This window comes from Strongylocentrotus purpuratus, unplaced genomic scaffold, assembly GCF_000002235.5.
Source record: "Strongylocentrotus purpuratus isolate Spur 01 unplaced genomic scaffold, Spur_5.0 spur5_scaffold_1, whole genome shotgun sequence".
NCBI lineage: Eukaryota > Metazoa > Echinodermata > Echinoidea > Camarodonta > Strongylocentrotidae > Strongylocentrotus > Strongylocentrotus purpuratus.
Genome location: NW_022145594.1, coordinates 1,348,012 through 1,366,820, shown reverse-complemented (window position 1 = coordinate 1,366,820; position 18,809 = coordinate 1,348,012). Strand labels below are relative to the sequence as shown.

The window sequence follows — 18,809 nt, the reverse complement described above, 5'->3', positions numbered from 1 at the left end:
CTTAACTAGGTTATCACACTGCATGCCATTTTCAGGCGCTTTACTCACAAAAAATACTCTGAAACTTTTCTTTTAAACAAACAGAACACAAATTTATTTATGTTCTTCTGATATACACGTATGTATTTACATTAATGCATTTCATACCACACAGCTCATAAACAATGTGATTAATTTTGAAAAATCATGATACATGTATATTAAAATAACTTCCTTTGGATAAATTATGAGAATCCATTACCAAAACATTCTAGTACATAAAACATAGTTGCAGCAATCTTTATGTAATGAGTATCTAAATTCAACAAGATAGCTGAATCAATCAATTACCAAAGAAAGTCTTTAAAGCTCACATCAAGATGTATGCATGTATGTTGCAAACTACACTTCTGCTTTAGGGAAACAGAATGGAGATTTTTTGTTGTTGGTGGTAATGCGCCTCATATGCGAATCAATTGAATCTGTGAACTTTCAATTTTCAATGTTATACTCCGCCTGTACTTTTTAATCTTACAATATTTCTTACACTAATTATTCCTTGGAAAAAGAAGGAAAAAAAAACTTTTAATATTCATTTCAGAGATCAATACATTCTTCCTCAAGAAGTTGGAACATTGGCAATCAAATTTGAGCTTTTGGTTATGTTTTTTTCCACCATACATATCCCAATTACACTTGAGCATGTACAGTTAACAACCTAGTTATTCATACCCCTTTTAATTTGATGTATTTTGTGTTTTGTAACTCAAGAATGAAAGGTGAACTGGTTGAATTAGATACTTTGTTGAATACTTTTAGTAAGCTCTATTATGTCACCTTTTCAAGAAGAATAAATCGGGTCAGATCCAATTTTCACATACTTAAAAATTTACAAAACTTGGTAAGGTTACCAATAATTTAGATGTTAACTGTATAAACAAGCAAGCTAAGAAAAATGTCCTGCAAAACATACATGTATGTTCCCAATGATTGGATTGATACAGGGACACTACCAGAGAGAGGTGGTCTGAAAGTAAAGGATGACTAAATATGCATGCTAACTTATACGTTTCTACTTATTGAGAGCTTGGAGCCAGGATCTCATCAGCGCATTTGGTGCTCAAATATCCAGGAAGCATCTGTGGACATCTGGAAGAAAATGCTTAAGGTACAAACAAAAGGTACCCAAGAGTTTTGCTCACTGATTTGCTACAGGAGTCAAGTCCATGTAGCTGGATTCCTTCATGATATGTTACATATCAACTGCCTGTTTGAAGTTTGCTGATTGGCTACATGAGTCATCTATTGTTATGTCACATATCACTTGAATGACTGGTACTTGTTGATTGGCTACACAAGACTGTTGCCATTGTGATGTCATGTATCACCTGACTAGTTTGTGCCTGTTGATTGCCTACATAATGTCTGTGAAGCTTGCTTGGTATTGTGATGTAACATATCACCTGACTGTTTAGTGCTTGTTGATTGGCTACACAAGACTGTTGCCATTGCGATGTCATGTATCACCTGATGGTTTGGTGCTTGTTGATTGGCAAGATGAGTCTGTATGTGCTCCTTGACTTTGTAAGAATCTCTTGAATGATTCAGCCTCCTTCAGCTCATCTTCGTCTAGTAAAAAAATAAAAGTTATTAAACATTATAAATATTTTAAGCAAAAAAATATAGATTTATATTCAAAGTTATCAATTAATCTTGAAATCAAATATATTCCAAAATGATTTCAGCAGTTTATAATAGCTTTGAATTTGTAGTTAATTCTTGTCATTTCATTATGAATTACATGCCTGCAATTCAAAAAGAGAGAATCGTCTTCAGATTTAATGACAGAGCAAACTGATCATGAGCCTTACGCCATTACAAAGTTAGCTAGTGTGGTAATTCAAACTTATTCACTCAGAACAATATGTTATTTGTATATCAATACATGTTTCACATGGGAAGTTGATCTGAGGACGAAAAAAGTCTCCTTGGTAACGCAGCGGCCACATTAACAAATTTCAGAGTTTCTCTACAAGGTCTTAAAGCTTTACGTTTCACTTTATTGCCAATCTACAAAGCATTTACTTGCTTCCTTAGCAGTAGCATAAAATAAATACCAAAACCAACAAATATTTAGATTCGATTTGATTTTGCTTTGACAAGCAAATACAGTAAAAACTGGCTTAACAACCACCTGTCTACAAAGACCACATTTTTTGTTTCCCTTGAAAATGGTTTTCTCATTGAAACATATACTAAAGGAACCTGTCTACAAAGACCACTTTTTGTTCTTCCTTGGGCGGTTGCTACAGACAGGTTTGACTGTAGTATCAAACGGCTAAACTTAAATCTTACCATCATCATCAGAATCCAGCGCTACTTCTTCTTCATCTTCATCTGGACCTAACCTCAGCTCCACAGATGGGCCTTTGATGACTGCACCTGACAACAAAATGCAAGGAATTATAACATAGTATGTCTCTTATCTACGCATATGCAAAAGTATGCAATTTTAACATAACAAAACATGCAATGAATACAAAATCTTCATCTCTAGTTTTAGGGATAAGTATTTGCGCAAAAAGAAGTGACGACTAATGAAAAAAGTCTAATTCATGTAATTTAATTCACATGCCTCAAAATGCCATCCTTCACGTCAAAAATTCTGAGCTGCATCTAAAATGAATGGGTGGGCAGACATCCAAACCTTTGCTTTTGCAAAATAACATTACTGCCTTTACTTGCGAAAATCACATTGTTCATACTCTAATTTTGATGAGATTTTTGGCACACTTACTGTCTGGAATATGAGGATCAAAATGAGATCAGACATTAGAGGAATACAATTTTTTTGTTTAAATTGATGATTTCAAGTGACATGATAGGTGTACCGACATAGGGAACCCATGATGAATCTTAAATCTTGACTTTCTACAATTTTATCATTCTGAAATAGATTGTACCCTCTTACACAAGACAAGACAATGGACACTAAGAGATAGGGCTAGTAAAATTACCGGTAGCTTGTTATAATGAGGTTTCACAAGATATATCAAAAGACAAAAAAATGGGGGGGGGGGGGGGGGGAGAGATTGTTTGACTCCCTAGGATGTGAGACTTTCTCGACTTTCCTACTAATTAATTGTGTTCCCCTTTTACTTAAAATTCTATTTGTTTGGCTAATTCAAATATTCATTCATTTGGGGAAAAGTACATAGATTATTGCTCTGTAGTATGAATGTTTTACCTTCCTCCATCGAGACTCCTGTCAGTCCGACCTTTGAACCTTGACCTTTCCCCTTCTTGACCTTCTCCAACTTCTTTTGTGCTTCTTTGGCTTCTGCTTCCATCTAAAACAAGTATTAATTAGGATTAATTCAATGCTCACTGGAATCATCAAATAACATGATAGGGAGACACATCATGTTGGTAATAGTCCAAGTGATTGTCATATATTTCACATTGTGAAAATGGATTTCTATAAAGAGAAGGAAATTACAATCTACTTTCCATATTCAATCCTCAAGCCCCATAAATATTTCATATCAGTCTGAAACAAAATATGAAAGAAAGGGATGTGTTAAAAGAGGAACTGACAAACCGTAAATATGGAGAACTTTTATTAAAAATGTGGAACATTTCTCAAAAACAATCTGTCAAGTAAATTTTCAGGAGTAAAAATATTGTTCTAAATACTTGTCACTCCTCTAATACAAAAAAAAGTATATAGAACAGTCACGTGTGATAAAGATTAATACCGACTAACAGCAATTTATCACAAATGATACTGAACTAGTTAAACATACCAACAATTAACAACTGAGTATACATACCTTTTCTCTTCTCAACCTTTCATACTGCGGCTTATATTCACTGCAAGATAAAAGAAATACAATCAGAAATAGGAATCTCTAAAGAGTCAAAAACTTATACACGCAGGTGCTACATGTTTGTAACATTTTGTGAGAAACATTGGAAAAAGCAAATTAAGAATTTTCTGCCAAAACATTTTTTTGTTAGTGTGTAAAGAGATGAATTTGCCTTTTTCATTTCTTTGTTTCAATTCAATGACTGCAGAACATAAAATGTAAATTCACTGAAGAATTGTGATGGAAACAGATGTAGAACAGATAAAGGGGATTCATGTAGGTTAATAAATCTGCTAAACTTCTTGTAAATTGTTCAAATGAAAAGTTTAGCATAATGACAATAAGAAATCTTAGAGAATCACATCAAGACTAATACTGTAATATTTCTATCTGTATGATCTACTGGGGTTGGTCTGCTAATGACTTACGTCTCGTATTCTTCAACAGCTTCAGTTACGGCTTTAAAGAAGTCGTCCATTCCTTGACCGGTGACTGCTGATACACCTACAGCCTGAGATAATTCAATGTACAAAAATAAATAATAAAAGTGGGTTGTTGTATAGAGTACCGAAGCTGTGACATCATAAAAATGTATTTTTAGAATTTCTCAATTTTTTCTTCATTTTCCGAAAGAGCATCAAAAATAATGTCCGAACGTCGAAAACCAATTGAATATGTTTAGTATTGGCTGAGATATGACCATCTGAATAAATAGATTTCCTATAGGAACTCAGTGTTATGTTGCTCTGGCTCGTAATGTTATAAACCAGAGCATATCTGTCAGACTTGACACTCCTGGCGCTCCCGATTATTACCCTCGTTCTAGCATGGCTGCCATTACGGCGCTCTAGCATTTTAAGGAATTAATTCCTACCAGGTACCCATTTACATCACCTGGGTTGAGTGTGGCAAATGTAGATCAATGTCTTGCCAAAGGACATTACTGCCGCGGCGGGACTCAAACCGCGGACCTTGTGATCTCAGGCGCCGTATCTACTCGACCAAGACACCTCTACAACAGCACGATTAAAAGACCTTTTCGATTTCATTGGCATCATGATAGCAAATGCCCTTTTATCAATGGACAAAACTGAAGTACTAGTACGTAAGCTAGGTCAGTAACATTAACAGTAAAAGCTTTAATTGTGAATATCCAATGACCATGGAATCCTACAGAAGTTTATTGCTATGTATTGCCTTGTACATGTAAATTCTGTATTACATCAACCAAATAAATAAATGAAAGATAAAAAATCAGCAAAAGCCTGAATTTCGACATAAGAAGAAAAAATGAATTTAATTTTTGTTTCTATTGATTTTCTACTGATTTTCTGGAATATTTACTTGCCCTCAGATTCTAATAGAATTAATCTAGAACGAGGCTCATATACCTAGCTAGATTAGATGCATTTGATGATTCCTTATTCAAAGCATTTTAACTGATAGATAGATAAGTAGATAGATAGATATATAGATAAACATATAGATAGATAAATAGACAGATGGATAGATAGATAAATAGAGAGATATAAAGATAGACAAGCAAACAGATAGATATATAGATATATATGTATATACATAGAGAGAGAGAGAGAGAGAGAGAGAGAAAGAGATAGAGAGAGAGAGACAAAGATAGATAGATATACGGACAGATGGATGTGTGGATGTATGGATAGATGGATGGATATATACTTAGATACATATATAGACAGACAGAAAGATAGAAAGATGGATGTGTGGATGTATAGATAAATAAATGGATAGATAGCTAGATAGATAGATGGTCAAATAGATGTACTTACCCTCAGATTCTCATAGAATTCATCGAGAACCAGACTCATAGATCTAGTGAGATTAGATGCATACGACGTCTCCTGATTCAAAGCATCTTGAAACGTCTCAAAGTCCGTCATCCATTCCATTGCAAAGTCATGTGCAACGATGTCAATCTTATTCATCACAACGATGAAGGGAAGTTTGTACTTGTACAGGATACTGTGATTAAAAAAATAAACGACACAAAATCTTGAATTTTAGTGCTGTACTTCAAATTTACTGTGCTTTAGAAATGTTAATATCATTTATTATTATCTATAATACGGATCTGGACGATGCAATTGAATGCTTGTAATTTGCCTACTCTTAATAGGAGCGAGCTTGAATTTCCTTTTAAATCTCAGTTCAACAAGGTTGACAAAATAAATATCTTGTCTTGTCTTTTTGTTACACACAGAAGAACAATGTGATTCTATTACAGGCAATGTATCCTGATGTCCCCTGGGCCATTATACAAATATGCTATGGGAGGTCATCCATAAACTGCAAGCTATCCGCATAAGTCTTTAAATACCTTTCTATTGCCTTCACAACAAGAGATGTGAGATGGTCAGCTCTTTATCTTCGCCAAACTGGCGACCCGATTCAAAACTGAGTGACGTTAAAGGTCAATCCCCAGACATAAATAATCATATCTGATTGATACACGTCTGTAAAACCCCAACTACACACACACACACACACACACATCACAACAGGTTTTGGGGCATTTTCTAATGCACTTGTACTTGGCAGTATCATAACCTGAAGAAGCCCTAGGAGCACAATTTGTTACACCATTACATTGTCAACAGAGTTTTCTACTAGTTTGGAACATGATTGGAAAGAGGACCCACCTGCAAGCATAGAGCATGTTAGACATGAACGTCACAGGATTCACACTCCGGGCTGTATCCATTACATACACCACAACCGTTGGGAAAGTGGAGGCCTGAAAATGAATCATATTCATTGTGTTATATATTTAATTATGATTTGTTTTGAGAATATGTGCACCACATTTCATTACAATGAATATTACAAAATAAGGTAGACAAAAAATACATTGGTAATTATGAAGGAGACAATACAACAGTTTTTATCATTTGTAATACACTTTTGAGTACCATTTCAAAAAAAGACCACTTTTGTTTGTGTTAACAGATTAAACAAAGTTTCTGGTTTCATGGCTTGAGAAACAATGACTGAAATACAGAAAGCAAAACAAGAGAGAAGAAAGATAGTGAATGGTTGATAAAGGAGTGAGAGAGAGAAAGAGATAGGCAGAGGAGGCAGGAGAGAGAGAGAGATAAAGAAAGAAAGATACAGAGATAGGTGAATAAAGAGAAACATATGGAGACGGCAAATGCTAAAGAGAGAAAAAGAGAGAGGGAGAGAGAGAAAGGAGGAGAGGAAGAAAAGGAGAGAGAAAGATTTAAACAAATATCTGTTTTTTACAAAGTGCTGTACCAGTCAACAGACCTAAACCTGGTCACTGGATTCAATTATTGAGATTCTGCACTTTACAGAAAGAAGATGGTGAGGGAAAAAGAGAGGCAGGAAATAAAGATAAAAAGATGTAAAGTTAAGGAAAGAGCATACCTGCCAACATTTGAAAATATGAATTAAGAATTTCTAGCATGGTATGCCTTTGAAAATAAGAAATCTGTAACCGTAACAGGCGTTCACACATGCTGCAGCAGTAGGGCGCTTTAGTAACGAGACGGTACGCACAGGAGACGGAGTGTTTAACCAACTGTGACGGGTCTCGCACTCTTGTTACCGTCGTGATGTTTAAGCGCTTTCGCTGTCTGCTAAAGGCGACGGGGACGCAAAGCCGCGCTGAACTGCACACCTGCTCCATTTTGGTGCTAGCTGCTCTTGGGCCTCGAGGCTTGGCCGGAGCGCCGGGGCAATAGACCCGGCGGTGGGCTGTAGTGCGCAGCGTGCAGGCACGTCATGCATAACGATGAAAAAGGGCCCCCAAAGTATGCCTAAACGGCCAAACCATCAATTTATTGTAGATTGAGGTATAGATACCGAACAGACATTGGAAACACTAGTAGATTCCCTGTTTTTATCTTCAGTAGGGCCCTGCATTGTTAGATCTAGATACAAATTATTTGTCAGCTCTCTCTCTTACGTCGTGTTTAGGGAACGAACGCTATGTTGGCCGAGTACCGTTCCGAAAATCGACGGGACGGAGATAATTCAGAATCGCGCATGCGCAGTTTGTTTTTTTCACTCGCATTACCGTCTCCTGTGCGTACCGTCTCGTTACTAAAGCGCCCTAGTAAAAATATTGACTGGCCTTGAGTGAGATACCACATATATTGTGCAAACTAGACTCATATTGCCCCGAGTCAAAGAGGAGGGCAATATATGTGGTATCTCCCGAAAGTTAAACCACTGCTCAGATGTCTGATACGGGTAATGATCTGGATTATTTGGAAGGGTTGGCAGGTATGGAGAGAGAGAGGGGGGAGAGGGAAGGTTTACCAAAGTTTCTGAGATGATAGCTCCCGATGCTGACCATGTGAAGACTTCTATCTGTCCCGGAGTGTCTAGTATGATGTACCTAGAATAAACAATGTGGATATCATCAAGTTACTGTGTGTTCAGAATATTGACTGCTCCATTTTACATTCTATTAGAGAATATTGCAAAATTGCAAAATCCCCTGAGAGAAGTATGATAAACAAAGAACACATATGGAGATCAACAAGTCACGGTGTGTTAAGAATACTGACTGATTGTTTTATCTCCACTTTAAAATTGCACAATCCCTTTACAGAATTAATATTTGAAGCTGATATTTTGAAAAAAGTATATACCAGCATGGAATCCAAAATATTTAAGAAAAAGAAATCTGTCGTGATATTCTGGAAATGGAGCTCTTTCATACCAAGAAATAAATTTGCAAGTCAGTATAAAAGGTATAGTCATAACTATGTAACATGAAAAATGTTGGATAAAATAATAAAATTTACACGTAACTGAGAGTAGAATGAGATATTAAATTAGTGTCGATCAAGTTCAGTGATTTGGAGACAATTTGTTTTTCTTCCTCCATCTCTTTGGTAAAAGTTTTACAAACCAGTCTCGAACTAGATATGGGCAAAACTGTGAGGCAGCAAACATTTGTTTCCCTTTCATAAAAACATCCACCATCTAAACATTAATGATCACAATCAGCATCTTAACCTTGCTCTGGATCCCAGGTCGAGTTAATAATAATAGTAATAGTTTTTATATAGCGCTTATTAGAATCACGAAGAGTGCTTCCAAACTTGGAGATTATCACCCCTGCTTTAGCTGTGCTGCCATTGCGGCACTCTAGCATTTCAATTCCGGCTAGGTACCCATTTACATCACCTGGGTTGAGTGTGGCAAATGTAGATCAATGTCTTGCCGGACTTACTTTGTTTCTTTGCTGCGTTTCTCTGCAAAGCCCATCACCTGGTCAAAGCGTGTAGCAAAGAGATTGAGAGACGTCATGATGCCACCGTTCGGTCCTAGGCCATACTGCTTCATCACCTCCTTGTACTTCACCGTGTCTCGGATATCTGAAAAAAGAATAATCATCATCAGTTTATACAGTCAAACCTGCTTTAGTGACTACTACATTTTTTGTTTCCCTTTGAAAATGGTTTCTCATTGAAACATGTACTAAAGGAACCTGTCTACAAAGACCAATGTTTGTGTTTCCCATGAGCGGTCGCTGTAGACATATATGACTGTAATTATTATAAATGAACATTGTTGTTGTTTCTTTTGATAGTGTTATAGTCCATTCAAAGCACTTTGGGAAACTCATTCATCAATACATGGACACTTGACAGGTATACTAATTATAAATGTAACTGTAAAGATAACAAGGTAACAAAATACATCAATTAATTGGGTCCTATGCCATACTACATCATCACTTATTTTAACTTTACAGTCAGTGTTTTGAATATCTAAATATATATCAGTGTCATCACTATAATCATTGGCCATGTTGTTAACTTTCCCATACTATTTCATCACCTCCTTGTTTTGCACTTTGTCTCAGATACTTTTGAAATTACATTAGTGTCATCTTTATTAAATGTGTTCCTTAAAGCTCTGTAGAATTCTTACCAATATTAGTAGGATAGCCTACTTCGTGAACAGCTGGATCTAGGTTGATGATGTATGGTTTCTGCTGCTTGGTGTATAAGTGAGCATTCAGGCGCTGCAATGGGATACAATGAATATTCATAAATAATTATAAAAGGTGTGCATTCATGTCTACTTACGGTAAATAACTCATACAGGCGCGCGCCCCTGCCCGCAACCCACAATCGGTAGGCACTTGTATTGTGCAGCGGTTTGCCGTGAAATCTGTGAAAAAGTGTATCCTAAATATCAACGTTTATCCGAAAAATACTCCAAAAATAACAAGAAAATTGACACAAAACAGGTATTAAACATAACAACTTTTAACTCATGATCTTTACTTGGACATTTAATGAATATTTACTTCATTTTGGGTATGTTTTAGGAGGGTATCTCCACGCTGGAGTTACGGGTCAAATTTTGGATAGGTTTCTGAACAAGCGCGACTTTTCTTTTTCAGAAAAATAACAAAGTCAGAGTAACAGAGGATAGATAACATGACTCATGTCATCTCATGTCATGAGTTAAATGATGTTTGTATTTTCATCGTTTTATCCGGAGATCTGACGCGGCAAGGGATTCTCGCCGCGCCTGGCTGTGCTGTGACACCGGCCTAAGACTTTGTTTGACAATTGGCCGAGGAGCAAAGCGAGTACTAACACAATTGGCAGTAGGCCTATGTGGGGCATGAGGTGAAGCTTAACTTGCGACTCACCTGAACAAAAGTCGTTTTTCCAGAGCCTGCCATTCCTAGTACTATTAGGCATGGTGGTTTTGTGTCTGTATTATGCAGACCTCCTGCACAAGCACCTAATTGCTCATCTTTTACGACGTCTTTACTGCTCATTCCGTCATCCTCACGCGGTTTGGAAGTGTCTATGGGCGTCGCCATTTTGATTCTCGTCGTAATGTGTGCGCAGGCGCGTTTGCGTGGGATAACTTTTAGTCGCATAACGTCACTAGAGCTGAGCTGCTGTCCACCCAAAGGGCGCATAATGTTCATAGATGCATCCATGCACTGGATGCAGGCGCGTATGGAAGGGGGGGGGGGGGGGGGGTTACCCCCCCCCCCTCCCTTTGTTTTTTTGTAATGTGTGTATTTCGGAGGAAACCCCCCACCCCCTTTGATTTAGATTTTTTGTTTTGAATTTTGCTAATAGGTGACCTAAAAAAAAGGCGATCTTACCCCCCAGTGGCGGATCCAGGGGTGGGCCGAAACGGCCGCGGCCCCCCTATTGGCGGCGCAAAAAAATTGAGAAGGAAAAAAGAGGGGGGAAAAAATGGGGGGAAAAAAGAAGAAGATAAAAGAAAAGAGAACAAAAAAGTAAAGAAAAGAGAGAGAGTTCAAAAAAGAGGAAAGAAAAAGAAGAGAGGAGCCGGGGAGAAAGAAAGACAACGAAATGGCACTAAAAATTAGTGACAGTAACGACGAATAAGGGAAAGACAAGGGGAAGGGGGGGGGGGGGTGCGTAAAGGCGGATGCATTGAGGGGAGGGGGGAGGGGTGACTGGCCGTATTCTTATTTTTAGGTTATGCGAAACCGAGTCTAAATTATGCTTCTTTTCAAAAAAATCTTAGCATGCTTGTTTATGTTAAGCCGGAGTGCATGAAAAGGTTAGTGTAGAAACACTTCTGAAAAGGCCGCGCCCGGCCCCTCCAAAGAACGGTAGAATGGTAATCCATAAATAATGGATTATTATGGGGTCATTCTTGATGGCTTGGGAGTCGTTAAAAGGAGGGGGCCGGCCCTACTAAAATGGTAGTGACGGTAACGATGGATAAGGGAATAAGGAGGAAGGGATGCACATACAGGCGCGTACGCAGGGGGGGGGGGGGGGGGGGGGGGGGGGTCGAACCCCCCTCAAATTTTTGTCAAGTTGTCAAGTTGGTCCTGATGTGTATAATGCGTAGACCAGGGGTTCTCAAACTTTTTCTTTGACGGTCCAGAAGCGATTTCTATGAAAGCTGTAAGGTCCGAAATGACACTTGTATACTGAAGATAATGAGGCTTGTTTTTGGTCTATATCTGATCCAAGGAGAATTGTTACAGTTTAAAAAAAAACAGAACCGCCAGTGCTTCCACTCGTTTAAATAGAGTTTCCTGAAAAATAACATCCAATATCCTGGAATTTGAAGGAATTTTCTTAAAACTTTCAAAATGCCTCTTACGTGGATTTCTTATTTGGATGAATCGCTATGGCGTTTTAATATATATTAATTATTGAGTGGGCTTATTTTGCTTTCTAATGGATCCATACAACATGGCAAGGCTTGAGGGGCCTGGCAGAGCCTTTTCAAGAGAGAAATTGTCTTTAGGAGAAAAAAAGAGGTTATTTCTAAAATGAAATGAAAGGGTTATTGACTTTCAAGAGAGAAAATTGTCTATAAGAGAGGAAGAGAGGTAATTTCTAAAATGAAATGAAAGGGCTCTTGTCAAATAGCCCTTTCATTTCATTTTTTCTCTCGAGATAAACTCTCTTTCTCTCTTATAGACAATTTTATGAGATGGAATCTTCAATCTGAAGCCTTTTTGTGCTCTTTGAAAATGGCACACTGAATGGGGCAGTGCAATTTAAATTCCAAGGGATGGATTAGAGTTTTTATCGCTCTTGAAAGTCAAATAGCCCTTTCATTTCAGAAATAAGGCTCTCTTTCTCTCTTATAGACAATTTTATGAGATGGAATCTTCAATCTGAAGCCTTTTTGTGCTCTTTGAAAATAGCACACTGAATGGGGGCAGTGCAATTTAAATTTCAAGGGATGGATTAGAGTTTTTATTGCTCTTGAAAGTCAATTATCCCTTTCATTTCATTTTAGAAATAGATTCTAATACATTCCTTGATATTTAAATTGCGCTGCCCCTATTGTGTCCTCTTTTTAAAGAGCACAACAGAGCCCTCAGATTAGGCAGCAAGTAGCAAAACAAACCCGTAACACTGGACACAACATTCAATGGGATGATGCCCATATCATTGAGTTTGAAACGCACTTTTGGTCAAGAATGGTAGAAGAAGCATCTGCATAAAAAAGATGAATCCTTCACTGAATAGGGATTCTTGCTATACACTTTTACCTTTGTGTAAATAATAAAAGGTCCACGGGCGTGGTTGTTAGAAGCTTAAACTACATAAAACTCTCTCCAATTTTGCAGGGGGAGAACCTTTGTCGGGAGTCTTTAATAATAAAAGGGATAAATCCTTCACTGAATAGGGATTCTTGCTATATGTTACCTTTCTTCGCTCCAGTGATCTCGAGGCAGCAGACAGCAAGAAATTGTGTAAATAATTTGCTGTTGCCGGGAGTCTTGCATGGGGCGGAGCCCCAGGAAGTTCTTGAACTTTAAAACAATTTAGGAAATTCCAAATAGTCGTCATGAGCGATAGAAATTGTAATTTCCTCCTTGAGAGTCACATAACCCCTTTCATTTCATTTTAGAATTTAACCTCTCTTTCTCTCTTAAAGACAATTTCATATAACTTCTGTTTTCGTATTGTTGTACTTTTGTCCGCAGACTACTTAAGCACATGTCGATCCAACTCAGTCGGAAATGTAATATGTAGGCCTAAGTGTAAAGTAAAGTTTCATGTTCTTCCTTTTTTCTTTCTTTCTTTCTTTCTTTCCCTCTCTCTGTCTCTCTCCTTTTCCTCTATCTTCTTTTTTAAAAACATTATTCTTTCTTTTCTTCTCATTTTTCTGTGTGTGACATGCGTTACGCGTACGTCTATCAATGTCTTAATATGGTAGATTTACATTTTGATGTTTCCCTTTGTAGGTGCATCTTATTCCAGAAAGTGCCCTATTTTGATGGTGCCCCCCCCCCATGTATTGATCTTGATAAAAAATAACTTTCTCATTAATTCTATTTCCAATATATCTAATACTTGCACTAATCTCCAATATTAAAAAAAATCGTCTACTTTCTCTCAAGACAACATTATATAAAGGATTCATTAATGCAAGGCTATCACGCGAGTAATCTCTCAATTTCTAACTTCCTGCATTCCTCATCTCCCAGTCTCCCTTGCTTAAATATTCCTCGTTACTTCCTTCCAATTGAACTCCAACTTAATTGATGTTATACACTGTATCTATTCTTCAACTACAGGTAGATGCAAATGTTACTCAAAATCCATTATATAAATCACACTCAGGATACAGCCAACTGACGAGAATTGCTTCAATCTATATTTTACATGTATCATTATGGTTTTGGCTATGGTTATGGCTATGGGGATGAGTTGTCTAGGTAACATGTTGATGTGTTTGTTAAAATGTATTACCATGGTGCACCTTCTTGGTTGGGTATGTATTAACGTAAGTTCGTGCCTTTACATATCACAGTAGAAATCAATGTTTTATATTTGATGAAGAATAATATTAATATTTGGAGATTAGAAACACAAACAGTTTCCATAACCGTTCAAGTGTTTCAAGAAAAAGTTAAGCAAACTTTCTCCTGGATGTAAATTCACACTAGCGTATAGCACTAGCGAGCTCTCCGATCTAGGCTAGACTCTTCGCGAGCGGTTTCATTGGAATTTTAAGCGGTTTCATTGGAATTAATCGAGAAATTCCCCTCGCTAGCGTGTAAATAAAAAATACGCCGGTGTCATAGGCGATTTGTTCCGTGCAGGCGATCGGTTCCTCCGGAACCGATCGCCTGGATATGTACCCGCCGATTTGTTCCGGATTCGTAGATTCGTTCCGCTAGTCACAGGCGATCGGTTCCGGCCAGGCGATCCGTTCCGAATCTCATCGGAGAGCGTGCGTGCTCACGTATTATTGAATACACGCCATGGTACACCCCTACAGCAAAATGAACTATTCTGGTCGGCCTTTGCAACCAATCAAACTTCTCCAAATTAGCTACGCCAACGATTGCCAATTTGAGAACTTTGTATAGAAATGCAGATTCCCGTTGTTCAAATATGTTGATAATTGCGGCCAATGATTGACCACAAACAGCGCCGTCGCGAAGCGACGGGGACTGGGTGGTCTAGCAAAAAGGGCAGTTGTTGCCATAGGCTTAGTTTGCCTGTAAAAGCAGATGTCGGGGTGTTTTCTAATCAGGCCTTCTAATTTGGTTTGAATGCTGCTTTATATGATATCGTGTTACGTCAACCACCTATTACCGGGCTTCGATCATCACAGAATCTAATTATGCATGTGGGCTGCATGCATGATGTACATGTAGACTCTAGTTTAAATGAAAGAGATGCGGGGTGGGGTGGGGTGGGGGGGGCGGGGTCAACACAAAAAGAAATGAGTGGTCGAGCTGATAATTAAGAAGGACCAATAAAAATTAAAAAAAAAGAAATGAAGAGAAAGAAAATTCCTCAAGTAAAAGACGTGTCCGGCAGAATAAAAAAAAAAGAAATAAAAGAAAAACCCGACATATTTTGTTGAATTTTCAACCCTTGGTACTAGCCGACAAAAAATAAATAATATTGGTTTTCATTGCAACAATAAATACAAAAGTATCAAGATAAAGCTAAAATTTATTTTTACCATGTTTATTCGACACAAGTAATAAAAATATACGCGATTATATAAGCAGAAACGTTCGGCCAATGTCGGATAAGAACGGCGGCTTTCGAACGTATCTGCGAACGAGTCGATCCAGTAGATTCGTTCCGAGGAACAAATCGGCGCGCCGATCTGTTCCGCGGAACCCGGAACAAATCGCCTACCACACCGGCCGGCCATACGTAAATGGCAGTGACGGTAACGACGAATTAACAGGAAGGGGTGCATACGTGAACTACAAGCGTATTGGGATGATCATACTATCATTTTAGAGTGTGCAATCTGGGTCGGAATCCAGCACAATATATTTATAAAAAAGAAGTTCACATAAAAGCACTCATGATAAAGCCGCGCCCGGCCCCTACAACATCATTTGGGATTTTCAGATGATGGGTCGGGTGGCAGGAGTAGGGGGCAAAGTTCGCCCCACTCTTTAGGTACCCCCCCCCCCCCAAAGGGCCACTTTTACTTTGTAAAGAAGTGCCCCTTCCCCTTTTTAACTCGGATAAGCGCACATTTCATCAACACATGTGCCCCCTTTCCTATCTGATAAGGGCTATTTAGAAAAATGAGTCCCTTCATAAATAAAAAGTGTCCCTTTTCATCTCTGGTAAATGACCATTTTCATATATGAGAAGTTAATTCTTTTTACTTCAGTGCGCTCTTCACCTCCGATAATTGCCCCTATTCAAATATGAGAGATGCTCGTTTTACTTTGAAAAGTACCCCTTCCCCTCCTGATAAGTACTCTTTTCATCTATGATGGGTGCCCATTTTCACCTTTGCTAACTGCCCTTTTATTTTGAATCGTGCCCCTTTTCCTTTCTAATAAGGGACCTATCCCCTTTTCATAAATGCCCCTTTTCACCTCTGATAAATCAATTTCTGATGGATGCCCCTTTTCCGTCAACAAATGCCCATTTCCCATACTCATAAGTGCCCTATCTCATTTCTGGTGAGTGCCTCCTTTCAGGTGTAAGAAGTGCCCCGTTTGAACCTTTGATAATTACTCTTTGTACCTTGACACATGCTCCTTTTCTTTTCTAATAAGTGTCTTTATCCCTTTCGCACGTAGGCACGGGGGGGGGGGGGGCACGTGCCCCTAACCTGCTCATCATTAGTCTTGCACCTAATTTAAAGCGACTAAGAGTAATTTCCCCTAAAAAGGTCGCTCGCTCGCTCGCATTTATAGATGATACAATATGTCACTTTAAAACAAATGTTTTTTCAGTCTTCCGTGATGCTTATAACCCCATCATGATTTGTTTTTTCCTCTTTATAAGATGTAATTTTTCACTCTGCGACCTCACAGATCTTACATTTTTTCTCGCTCGCTTTGCTCGCTCGCAAATGAATATTCAGACAATCACACCCAGCCGAAAGTGTGATGCTTAAGCAATATCTTGTATGATATATAAAGAAAAACAAATATTGAAATCGTCCCTGATAATGGCATCACAATGAAAGGGTATATACCAATGTCTAAAAAAATGTATATTTTCGCTTTGAGATTTCGCTTTGTAGGTGCCCTTTTTTGTTGGTGCTTTCCACTTTGGAAATAGCTCCGCCTCCCCTGCTTACGCATTAGCGCCAGCGTTAATTTCACGCTTGCGTGCACAGGGGGTGTCTGTGTGTGTGTGTGGGGGGGGGGGGGGTTCCTCTCTAGCTCTGAAGCTGATTTTTTTTTTTACCTGGATTCGTGCGATTCGGTTAATACTTTTAGAGGGAGTCTGAGGGGTGATGTGCCCCCCTCTGAAGCTGAAATTTTTTGGATTTTTGAAACAGGATTCGTGCGTTTTGGTTAATACTTTTTTGGGGAGTCTGATTTGATTTCAAAACACCTGCAGTTAATGCGGGATTGGGTTGCAGCCTCTCTTTCCCCGAAAATTTAAAAATTACCAATATGCATTTGTTATATCTTATCTCGTATATTTTGGTGACAATTAACACTTTTCACAACATACATAAGCTCAAATTTCCGCTCACTCGCCAAATTATTAAACCAGGAAATAGATATTGGGGCAAGAGGCTTCAGCCCCCACTGATGGAAATGTCAAAAAAATTGCGCGCGAGCATAACTTGAAAACGGGGAATGTTGATATCGGACAAGAGATGTGACGTGAGCATGTTCCCTTTCCAAAATAATTGTGCCCGCTTGTAGGTACCAGTACACTATTAAAGTACAGTGCTTCTAATATGACCTTGTCAGTACTGGTAAGTTTAAATAACGGTCTGCGCGAATTTCGAATTTCCGGCCCCCCCCCCCCCCCCCTATTGGAAAATCCTGGATCCGCGCCTGCCCCCCCCCCCCCACCCAATGGAACGAATGTCGATCCGGCCAATTTTCAAATTTTGCAACCCCCCCCCCCCACTTATTCAACGGCTGGTTGAGTCGTTGCGAAAATTTCGGCACGATTTAAAAATGTTAACCCCCCCCCCCCACCCCCCTTGAAAAAAATCCTGCGTACGCTACTGACTGGATGGGTCTATACAAAGAATTGCTTGAGTTCAACAACACATTTAGTAAATATATATAATATCATTCAACTGTCATATTAATTATAAATCATAGTTTCTTCTAAATCATCTTTCTTCTAAATTGATCTATTACTCAACAGCCCCTATTGCAGGAGGGCCTGTAGGCCTGTTTTATATATTTAATTATATATTTATTTCTTATTTATTACTTTTTGTATTAATACCTTTTTTTCTTTATATCTTTCTTTATTTGTTAAATTATCTATTTACTTATCTATTCAGGTTATTGCTCTTGCACAGGCCCCATTTACATGTAACAATTCTTTTTTCTAGACTCTATGACCCGAATTCACAAAGGAGGTTTGTCGACATACCGAGGTTTATGTACGTCATATGACGCGTTTTTTACAAACCTGGTTTGCAAAGACGCGTCAAAATGCGTCATATGACGCACGAAAACCAAGGTTTGTCGACAAACCTCCTTTGTGAATTCGGGCCTATATCTTGCACACACAAAAAAAGGCAGTCGCTCACTTATGAGCCCAAAATATGGATACATTTTCGTCAGTCTAAAGGTATATGACAGTCTATACAAATTATTTTTTATTAGACAAAAACAAATCTCAAAACTGTCAACAAGGGATTTTCACCTTCTTATTGCCCTCCCCCTTTTTCAATCTCTTCCTCTCTAACCAACCCCCCTCTCTCTCTCTCTCTCTCTCTCTCTCTCTATCTCTCTCTCTCTCTCTTCAATCTCTCCCTCTCTAACCACCCCCCCCCCTCTATCTCTCTCTATCACTCTCCTCCTTTCTCCTCCCATACAGTTGAGGTGTTATGGTTTTATATTCCTTGCTGAACATGTAGGCCCTATAGGTACAACTAGAAACGGGTTTTAAATTATGTTCAAGACAGTGTTCCATTTTGTTTCTTATGATTTATTGACAGTTTTATAATGATGTTAATACCAACTTGAATTGGTTATATATTTTAATTATATAT

The 18,809-nt window shown here is 38.3% G+C and overlaps 1 protein-coding gene across 1 annotated transcript; it reads right to left on the bottom strand.

The window, feature by feature from the left end:
* Positions 1-70: 70 nt before the first annotated feature.
* On the bottom strand, positions 71-10,833 carry LOC593577 (GPN-loop GTPase 1). The gene is made up of 11 exons (XM_030977465.1): positions 10,522-10,833; positions 9,789-9,882; positions 9,085-9,229; positions 8,163-8,241; positions 6,521-6,615; positions 5,651-5,843; positions 4,277-4,359; positions 3,813-3,852; positions 3,227-3,329; positions 2,335-2,421; positions 71-1,608 (listed from the first exon to the last, which is right to left on the bottom strand). Exons 1-11 carry the CDS (start codon positions 10,819-10,821, stop codon positions 1,496-1,498), a joined length of 1,332 nt encoding a protein of 443 aa, XP_030833325.1. The 5' UTR covers positions 10,822-10,833; the 3' UTR covers positions 71-1,495.
* Positions 10,834-18,809: the final 7,976 nt, after the last annotated feature.